The sequence below is a fragment of the Seriola lalandi genome, unplaced genomic scaffold (genome assembly GCF_002814215.2).
Source record: "Seriola lalandi dorsalis isolate HSWRI2012SDOR001 ecotype SW California unplaced genomic scaffold, Sedor1 jcf7180002054614, whole genome shotgun sequence".
NCBI lineage: Eukaryota > Metazoa > Chordata > Actinopteri > Carangiformes > Carangidae > Seriola > Seriola lalandi.
In genome coordinates this window covers 531,933-542,846 of record NW_019525167.1, presented here as the reverse complement: position 1 = coordinate 542,846, position 10,914 = coordinate 531,933, and the positions used below count along the sequence as shown (strand labels likewise).

The window sequence follows — 10,914 nt, the reverse complement described above, 5'->3', positions numbered from 1 at the left end:
ACTCTGTCTGGTCTTGACTGATGTCTCTCTCCCTCTCTCTCCCTCTCTCTCTCTCTCTCCCTCTCTCTCTCCCCCTCTCTTTCCCTCTCTCTCTCTCTCCCTCTCTCTCTCCCTCTCCCTCTCTCTCTCCCTCAGGTGGGGTCTGTATCGCTCAGTCTCTGAAGGTTCCTCGGGAGCCGAGACCCGGCGAGTTCGACAAGATCGTCCTCCGTCTGGTGGAGACGCCGAACGCCCGCGCTGTCATCATGTTTGCCAACGAGGACGACATCCGGTACAAACACACACACACACACACACACACACACAAATACACACCAACACAAGTGTTATTTTGTGAAATTGTGAATGTGATGTTATTGATCATTAGCTTTGGGTTGTGACCAAAGGATAAGGTCACGATGGATGGATGAACATTTCATTGATCCATTCTGCTGCTGCAGATTTATCCTAAAATCACATTTTGAATTGAATTTTTTGCCAATTTTCTCCAAAAGAAGTTTTAACATTTTTTTTGAAATAAATAGATCAGCTTCAACTTTTTTAAAACTTTTTTAAGATTTTTACTTAGAACCCAGAATTTACTACAAGAAGTACCTATAAGAATTAGTTTAAAATAACCACAACTCGGTCTTTAGACATGATTATATGAACCATAGTAAAATAAGAAAAGTAAATCAATAAGAAAATATTCTTTTATTGAATGTTTGAAAATGTTTGGAGATTACATTCAATTTTTTCTTTTACCCTTTATTCAAGTTTCGTTCACTTTTTTAACATCAAATAAACAGATGAAAATCTTCATGATTGTTTCAGAAAATAATAAAAAGTGTGAAATCAGCTTCTTCCAGTTCATCTGAAATGAGTCTCCACACACACACACACACACACACACACACACACACACACACACACACACACACAGCAGCTGATGTTAATCTACAGATGAGAACCATAAAGGAGGGATTTATCTCTCATGTCTCTAATGGATGAACGGATCAGGTCGACACTCGTGGTTTTAATGTTCACGTCTCAACAACATTCACACGTTCATGTTCCTCTCCTGCTCATTATATAAAATGGCCCGTTTCACAATAATAGATATGATGGTTATTGATGGTTAATGTTGCAGCTGCTGAAGGTGAAGCTCATTTTGATTAGTAGCTTGTGAATTCTCCCCCACGATCAATAAAGATTCTAATATACTGGTTGATTAAAGTAACTAAAGCTATAAGATAAACGTCGATGGTGCTAGACTTTGGCTTATGATCAGATGCCTTCACATTGGCTCTCTCTGATTGGCTCTCTCATCTGTCTCACCTGTGACCCCGGCAGGCGAATCCTGGACGCGGCGAAGCGTAACAACCTGACGGGTCACTTCCTGTGGGTGGGCTCGGACAGCTGGGGCTCCAAGATCTCCCCGGTGGTCCAGCAGGAGCGCGTGGCCGAGGGCGCCGTCACCATCCTCCCCAAGAGGGCGTCTGTGGACGGTGAGGTAGCGGCGGTACCGCCCAGATCGCGCTGCAGCAGGTCGTGTTGTTTTTGTACTGTAACGAGGTTTCTCCGTTGTTCCTGCAGCGTTCGACCGTTACTTCAAGAGCCGCTCGCTGTCCAACAACCGCAGGAACGTCTGGTTCGCCGAGTTCTGGGAGGAAAACTTCGGCTGTAAGCTGGGGATGCACGGCAAGAGGCCGGGCAGCCCCAAGAAATGTACAGGTGAGACACACAGGTGGAAGCGCTGGGGTCAAAGGTCAACATGGATTTTTATTTTCCCTTTATTGCCTCCTTTTAACTCCTCCTCCCCTCCTCTACCTTTACTTCACTCTTTGCTTCTCTACCTCCTCATTTCTTTCTCTTTTCCTTCCTTTGCTGTTGTACCTCCTTCTTTCCTCTTTTGCCTCCTTCTTCCCTTCTCTACATCCTCCTCTCCTACTCCCTTCCCTCCTTCTGTCCTTCAGTAACTCCTTGATCACCACATCCTTCAGTCACTACTTCTTCTTTTGCTTGCTCTCTACCTCCTCCTTTCATCCTCTGCCTCTTCCTTTCTTTAACTTGTGAACCTCCTCATTTCCTCGTGTTGTCTCCTTCTTTCCTTCTCTTGTTCTCCCTTTGCTGTTCTACCTCCATCCTTCCTATTTTGCCTCCTTGTCTCCTTTACTTAGAGACTTATTTCATCCTCTCCCTCCTCCTATCCTCCCCTCTCTCCCTCCTTTCCTTCTTTTCCTCATTCAGTACCACCTCCTTCTTTCTATCTCCTCTACTCTCTTCCCTTCTCTACCTCCTTCTTCCCTTCACTGCCTCCTCCTCTCCTTACCTTACCTTACCTTTCCTTCCTTCCTTCTGTGGCCCGGCTGTGGCTCAAATAAACCCTCAGAGGCCGATTTGTGATTTTGGGCAACAAAATGAAGTGACTGAACTTGACTTGAAAGTTAATCATTTACTCCTCAAAACCTCCTTCCTCTGCAGTCCAACACACACACACACACACACACACACACACACACACACACACACACACCTCCACACCTCTAATCCTCCCCCTGGAGCATCGACTAAAATCACATCATGGAAATCTAATGTGTTCCCCTGTGCTCGCCCTGCAGTCAGAAACCCCCGAAACTACAAAGTCCATGATGAGGTTAAACTCTTTGTTCCTGACTCAGCTGTTCTGACGAGGCTCACAGTGACTTCAGGCAGCAGGAACATGTCGGGGGTTTTTCTCTCTCTCTCTCGCTGTGCTGCAGAATCAGTGTGTGGAGCTTCTGCTGCTGTTGGTTTTCTACTCAGATCCTTGATTTTAATGAAGCAGCAGAACCACAGTGAGGAAATATCCAACCTGTGTTCAGAATGTACTGTAGTTAAAGTTTTACCATCTAAATGCACTTAAAGCATAAAAAGTGAGGACCGTGTTGGTAGGACACGTTAATGTTGTAGCTGGTCAAGGTCGAACTTTTGTTTAATCCATCAATTTAAATACTTCACATTTTATCAGCTGGTCTAAATCCTAATCTCTACGGTAACTAGTGAATGAATGAAATGTTCTATCAAGTAATATTTCTCTCTGAAATGTTGTGAAGCAGAAGAAGAAACTTTAATAAAAATGTTAATATTAAAGCACAAGTGAGACCCAATCAGGAGGAAAACTACGTCCACGTCTTCGTTTCCAGACGACAACGCAGGACGACATTTTTCACACTAAAACAGGTTCAGCAGCGTTTTTTAAAACCCTCTTTTTTAGGCGCTCGGAAACTCCTGAGTAGTAACTTAGTAACGAAGCAAAAGTGACGCATTTTTAAAAGTTTGTGAGGCAATCACCTGTTTTATGTACTTTACATACTTTCTTGAAAATGATGCAGAGTGATGCGTCTTCATCACGAACACCGTCTTTGAGTTCAGGGCCAATTCACAGATTTAACATTCATCTGCTCTTTCAAATCACCATTTCTACATAAAAGCGATTCTTCATTCATCTTTACGTGTAACTGAAGTTTTTGTTTGTTGTAAAGTCGTCAAACTTCTGCATCTTAACTTTAGAGCATTAGAGCGGGACAAAGACCAGGTGAGACGGTGTCGACAAAAACTGATTTATTCCTAAATCAGCCACTTTTACGAGAGTGAGACTCCACAGTTTTTGTTTTATTTCATCACAGTTGTCCATGTTGCTCCGTGTTGGAGGCCTAACAGGCTCTGCTGTTCCTCTGGGCCGCTCCCAACACTTGACCTCGCCTCCATTTATATTCATGAGCTGGATTTCTGACCGGCGCTGACTGCCAATTAACACACCGGGTAATGATTTTTGGGGGCCCCCAAGCTCTCGACCCCACAACACAAAAGCGTCTGACAGCCTCGGTCGGTAATTAATCCGGTATTCATTCAATCACGTCAAGTGTAGCAATGAATATGAATGAGTGTTTGTAATCACTGTAAAATACAGAAGATAATTCATCAGTGTCAAATGAGAGCGGGGAGTTAAACTACAATCAGCTGTAAGAGGAGAAGGCAGAGCTCATCCCGTCTGAACCTTCTGCCGGAGAGTTCAGGAGGTTTTACTTTTAAAGACATGTCGAATTGAGTCTGAAGATCTGAAAATAATAGTAATGTCTCAAGTTTTTTACAAAGAAAGGCAACAGCAGCGGAGGTCAGACGGAGTCAATCAAATTCATAAACTTTATTAGTGAGTTTTGCACAAAAGGCGGAAGAGCTGTCCAACTGGCTGACGCACACTAAACACAAATTATGACGGTGGGATCCAGATGAAAGCAGCTGCTGACGATACAAACTGGGCAATAATCAGTTCACTCGTGCCCCCACCCCCCTTTTAAAATCCAACATTTATCCAGGTAAACCAGAGGGTAAACCAGCTAACGTTGAAACTCGCTCCTCCTCATGGTTACAGCCTAAACTGTCTGGAGACAAAACATTTATTTCTACTCCACCTAGATCCATAAACCCTCAAATATAAAGATCGAAATCAGGTGAGAAAAACAAACGTTATTGTGCTTTTTATCCAGAAAAACTGCAGCTCCTCCGTTTACTTGTTTCCTGGTCCAATATGGCGGCGACGTTGACGAACGCTCCAGCTGCCAACGCGGCGTCTACGTTCCGCGTCCATTGGGACGAGGTGCAGGTGGATGGATGGGTTTATAAAACATGATGTTTGTTTCCCATTTCAAAACCATCAGTCAGCGACAAAGATCCTCTGATCTTAATATACCACGATGTTTCCAGACATTACATTTTATTAAGGATTAAAGTTCTGCATAATTAAGGGCGTGGTCTCTTTGAGTGACAGGTGGGTGAGCGTATGCTTCCCACAAACCGGCTTCAGCTCCAGGCGCCGCCCCGCCTCTTTGTCCATTTTTGTGAATACACCAGGAGTTAGGAGGCGGAGTCAGACATTGCCAAGATGGCGAAGGTGGAGCAGCTCACTCTCAGCTTCAACCCCGCTCTTCAGAAACCTGCGGGTGACGTCACAGAGGCGACGTCCATCTTTATGTACAGTCTGTGGTTCAGACTCATGGCTACAGTAACGTGTTGAAATTCATTTGGATCCAACCCCATGTCCAGACGTCTGGTCCTGAAGTACGTTTCAGATGTTTTCCGTGGAGCCTTCACTGCCTCGCTGACTTGTCACCATGGTAACCTTGCTTTAAGGCCTTCCCACAAGATCAGCAAACAGCCTCAACTTCTCAGATTTCTCTCTCCAGTTTCCATCAGTGAAGAGAACAACAGTCCGACAGGACGACAGCTCGTATATAGATCTAAGTGACATGTTTGAGTAGGAGGCGCGGTCTGTTGCACTTACACGTCATTACAGAGAGAATATTAAAGTCGTCCCCATGTTTGAAGATATCAACATCATCGGACACAAGATAAATGCAAATTTGGAGAAAAAAATAAGTCATTTTTTAATTTATTTTGAGCCCTTGGGGAATATGTGTTTTTGCAAACTTGTGATCATTAGGGATTCATGTTTCACAAACACTGATGCTTCATTTTGAGACTCTAACTTAATGAGAACACCTGATGTATATAAATTAGGGCTGTTATCTGTCAGCCGCTCTGATTCTCATTTGTGACCTTGTTTAAAGTCACGATGGATTCGAGCCTCGGTTCGAAGCAGATGTCCAGATGTAAATTAGAAGCTTTTGAATCTGGACTAAATTCTTCCTTCTGCTCTCTGATCACGTCCGGCTCTCATCTTCTGAGTCTCTCTGTGCTGACTGCAGAGTCCGCTGCACCAGCATGTAATCCTGCCTGATTCAGGAGGACTTCCACTGTAGCACAGGGGGCCACTGAGGCCCAAATCCCTTGCAAACATGTCCGACACGCAAAATGGGATTTACAGAAGGTGTTGGGTAAATGTGGGCGAGCATTGCTGCCCCCCCCCTGCCAGCTGCAGACAGGAGTGAAGGAGCAGAACAGCAGCGTCAGCGCTCTGAGAATAGCTGCCATGTCCCAGCTGCTGCCGTGATAACGCTGCAAGTCTTTACCTGAGTGGAGTGGACGGCTTTGATCCGCCCGCCGCTGTCAGGACGCAGCTCTCAAAACGATTGTGTTAGAGGCTCCAGATTGAGTTTTTGGAGCCGCAGCAGAGTCATAATCACACATAAAGACAAACAGCTGAGTCAGCAGGTCAGCATCCACCTCTGTGCGTGTGTGTGTGTGTGTGTGTGTGTGTGTTTGCAGCAGCTCAGAGCGATGAAAGGCTGCAGGTGTGTGTTTGAAAGTGTGCCTGTGTTGTGCGGATGTAAAATCAGAGGTTGTGCTGTAAATACTCGCACAGCCTCAGTGTTTTCATGCGTCTCATTTGTTTTCGTTTAAATCAGGATTATAGCTGTGTGTCGCCTCACATGGGTGGAGCTCAGGAAAAGATGCAGAAGGACGTAAAGGAAGAAATTTTTTTTTTTTCATGGTGGAACGTCAGCTGCATGAAATGAAATGAGTTTTTTCAAATGTCATTTATGAGTCAGCTGACATCGGGAGCTGGACCTCTGCGGTCGCATCGATTCAACCTCGAGAGACGGGGAGCAAGAAAACAACTTCACCCAATCAAAGCAATCAAAACTTTCATCACATTGATCCCTGTTCACAGCTGTTCACATTGATTTCTGTCTCACAGCTGGACTTTAGAGACTCCTCATTCCTACAGCTCAACATACATGCACATCTGTGAATGTGTGACCCCCCCCCCCAGTTACAGTTACAGGAACAAGTTATTGTAAATAAGGAGTTTCAGCACTGTTATAAAACTGAGCCGAATCAATTTAACCACCATATTTCCTCAACATCAACCAAACGCTCCGTGTGACTAAACAGAACCATAAAGTGATAATGCCCTCCCGTCCAGAATGCGATGTCAGGTCTGGTCTTCGATCAGCCTAAAAGGTCACATGTCACTCCGCTGCTCATTGACCTACACCAACTAGCCATGGCCACATCAATCAACCTGATGTCCCTAATGGGGCCCTCGGTCTGCAGCCGTCTACTTGAACTCAATCCTCCAGGTTTAGGCTTCTTCTCAGCCACTCTTTACCCGATCTCCTTGCTCTTCACCTTACTGAGCAGATTTAGCACTTTAGTATTTACTTCAAGGTTTCCTACTGCTCTGAAGCTTCAGCTTTATCCCTCACTTTATAAGTCACTTTGGATAACAGCATCTGCTGAATGAGTAAGTGATTAAAAACGTTAAATCATGCTTTATGTGCTTTGAGTGGATACTGTAGGAAAACAAACTAAAAACGTCGTCATTAAACATTTCATAGCTAAGCTCTGTAACTTTTTGCAACCTGTCATTATTAAAATTCCTCATGTCGATAAAAGTATAATTTAACTCCTGTCAAAACTTATCTGCTGTTGCAAATTAGCAGAGTATAAGTGTAATTTTTAGCAGATGGCTTTGGCTAGAAGGCTGTTGCAGGTTATTTATGGAAGTAAATAAAAATGTATGTGAAGTCCAGAAGCTTTTCTGTACGTCTGCAGCCACGAAGCAGAGAGGAAGCATCAGCCTCAGGAGCCGATTGAGATCAGACCGAGCTCAGTTCAGTCCCTCCAGAGAACACTGGGGAAGGCCCTGCTCATTAATTGTAATTAATTAGGATAATTAAATATCCATGAGACACGGTGGCCTGAGGTCTGAGGGTGACGCTCCATCACCCACCGCTCAGGGACCAAGTTGCCGCACCACAGCGTTCTCGGCCGCCGCCTCTTAGCACCTCATTTCCTGCCAGATCGAGTGTGTTGCTTTTACAAAGCGATTCGATACTGTAATTACCCCCCCCCCCATCCAATAACCTCCACCTCCTGCACCTCCCTCCTCCTGAACGGTCAGATGATAATTCTTCTCCACTAACAAATTCATTTCCATCACTTTTCCTTTAATTTACACATTAATGTAAAATATTTAACATACAAAATAATTATTCATTTAACGTTTTTGTTGAGATTTTGGTTTATTGATAGATAAATTTATAGATTGGAATATATTTAATGTTTTCTGTGTGGATTAAAATCATAGATTCATAAAATTATATTCCAAGTATCTCTTAAATTTCATCTCAAAATGACATAGGCGTATGATGCAGTCCTTAGGTTGATGAGCAACTAGTTTCACAGGTAAACAAACTGTAGAAGCCTGCATTCATTTGCAGTAAGAGGTTAATGGAGTTTTAAGGTAGAAAAACGTAAGAATTTATGAAGCATCGCTTAGAAAATCTGATTTGAGCTAAATCGTCTGAATTGGTCTGAAAACCTCCGTCTCAGATCCTCATAACCTCCGAGGGCGGACGTGAACCCTCTGCAGCCTCCAGTCCATGGATTGTCTGTCAGCCGTTCATTGATTGATCTATAATTAGTGTTGTGTTTGTTGGCGCGTGAGCAGCAGAAACTGACAGGGAGGCTTGTTTGGATAATGGAGACACCTTGGACGTTCGCACCAACTCTGTCAGGTTTCAATGATTTCAGGATCCAAATCCAGACACACGGACGGACTGATGTAAACTTTTTAAAGACAAACAACAGAAGAAGAAGAGGAAGAAGAAGAAGCAGCAGCAGGCAGATGGATCAATGAACTGGTGGGAAACACAAAGAGGAACAGGCAACAGGAGGAACACATGAGGAACACGAGGGAACATGACTGGGAACAAAGACGACAATGACGAACTGACGGAGTGCGGGGAACACAGAGACTGAAAACTCTCACGAGGGAAAGACAATGAGATGGATGAAACTAATCAGGGCAGGGCAGACAATCACAAAGGCGGGAAAACACACAGGGGCAGGAGGAAAAACAACGTTAGACACAAAAGGTAAAGAGATTTCAGGATAAAACGGAAAGCATTACAAAGACTGGGCCTTTTCCTGGGCAATGAAAGCACCAATGGGGTGAATCCTTCATGGCCCAACCTATCCCAGGATTCATTGCGCTATGGTATTGAAAATAATAAGGCAGCAAACAACACCGACAGAGAGGCAGAGGATTACACGTTCAAAGGCAAGTATTGGGATTCAGCTAAAGGTACAACAAGAGTCTTAAAGGTTTTTGTAAAGACAAAGTGTACGTGCACAGCTGGCGTCTTTGGCCGGACCGTCTTTACGAAGGGCCACGCCTTTGTAAACAACGTCCCCCCTGAATTGAGACACAGCTGTTGTGGTGAACTCGAAAACAAAACCTACACCTGACCAGCATCTCGGTCTTCAGTTAAGGGTGCTCAGGAAACAAGCTGGTATGATTCAAGTTTTATCAATTTTTAAATGAAAAATAAATAAAGAAATGTTTGATGTAAATTATATTAACATATTAATAGTTTTAATACAAAACAAATTGCCAAGGATTCAGTGAGTTATGCTGCGGACTACAAGCCCTGTTTTTATTCAGTATTACTTTACATTTTGTGAAGTGGGATAATTAAGAGTTGCTTCTGCCTCCACTGTTGTTTCTGGTCTGGTGATTTTGTATATGTTAAGATCCAGACATGACTTCTATTAGGGCGAACCCTCGGTTGTTTTGCTTGTAATGGACATTTCAGTTGTTTTCACTTTCTTTGAAGAAAATGATATGTGGGAGATGTTTTTCGCAGTGTCAGTGGTTCCCTCTGCGTCGGGAATTGAATGTTAAGAGTTGTAGAGGATGAAGAGTTTGTTTTATCTAGGGGGAAACCTTGTTTTTCACTCCTTCACCTGGAGACTCGGAACATGAATATTTGATTCTGTTCTTCTGTTTTGTTTAACGATGTGTTTGCTGACTTACGAGCCTCATTGTTTTCTCACCCTTTTTACAGCGTTGTTCCTCTGAGCTGCAGATTTCCTTGAAATACACTAAGTGGATGTGAAAGCCTCTTTGTGTTGTCTGCGGTGTATGTTTTCTGTCTTTGTGCTGCAGTTTGTTTGGTTAGGAACATCAGCAGATGAAGAAGTGATGAGGCTGGGTTTTTTTTTTGTTTTTTTGCTTCTGTTTGAAAGCAGCAATGAACTCTGAAGGGGAAAAGCTGCCTCCGTATCAGAGATCGAGCAGCTGTTTAGTTGTTCGGCAGCACTCAGGAATGTTTTGTTTTTTTTTGTCAACACTTCTCTCTGAAGAGGAGAAAAATGACAGCGAGCAGCTTTCATTTCACTTCCCTCTGATGACATTGGTTTGACAGGCTCGGATGTGGAGCTGCAAAGCAAAGAATTTTATGTTTTGTCACCTTCCAGTCCGACAGAAAACAAACTGATCTGATCTGACTACAAGTGATTCAAAGGATTTTGTGTTCACTCATAATGGTGAGATTTGAGCAGTAATAAACAGAGTCTAATGGGACGACAGTGACTCGGGACTTGTTGAACTAGACTTTGGACTTGTTGATCTCAGCTTGGGACTTGACTTGGCACTTTCCTGTTTTGACTTGTTGGTGTTGACTTTAGACTTGACTGGGGACTTATTTGTGTTGTTTTGTTGGTCTTGAGTTGGGACTTGTTGGTCTTAACTTGCAGCTTGACTCGGGAGTTGTTTGTTTAATTATTTCGGGACTGAACCTTTCTTAACTTGTTGGTCTTGACCCGGGAGCTGAAGTGAGACTTATTGTTGTTGACTTGACTCTTAGCCTTGTTCGTCGTCACGTAGACTTGGGTTTAACCTGGGAGTTGAATAGGACTTGTGGTTTGACTTTACCTGTATTGATTTATTGGTCTTGACTTGGGAATTCAATCTACTTCATCACCAAAGTCCGAAACTCACCTCTGACTTACAAAACAACGACTTTGTCATTAAACTCAAACCTCCTTTTTTAAATGAGAACCAGACGCTGAGGTCTTAATGATAAGTCACTGGTGCTTGTTGACATTTGAGTGACTTTTCCTCTTATGTGCCGTGCTCATACTTTTTTCCATGTGATGTTCTGTTTGTTCTTCTATGTAAATCCCTTTTCTAAAGATAAAGAT

The 10,914-nt window shown here is 43.5% G+C and overlaps 1 protein-coding gene across 1 annotated transcript in view; it reads left to right on the top strand.

Moving 5' to 3' along the window:
* grm8b (glutamate receptor, metabotropic 8b) overlaps nt 1-10,914 on the top strand; it is a 122,402-nt gene that overhangs the window by 71,188 nt on the left and 40,300 nt on the right. Inside the window, exons 5-6 of the mRNA XM_023419924.2 lie at nt 1,333-1,487; nt 1,576-1,713. Coding sequence (XP_023275692.1) covers nt 1,333-1,487; nt 1,576-1,713 — 293 coding nt within the window. The remainder of the gene's footprint in view (nt 1-1,332; nt 1,488-1,575; nt 1,714-10,914) is intronic.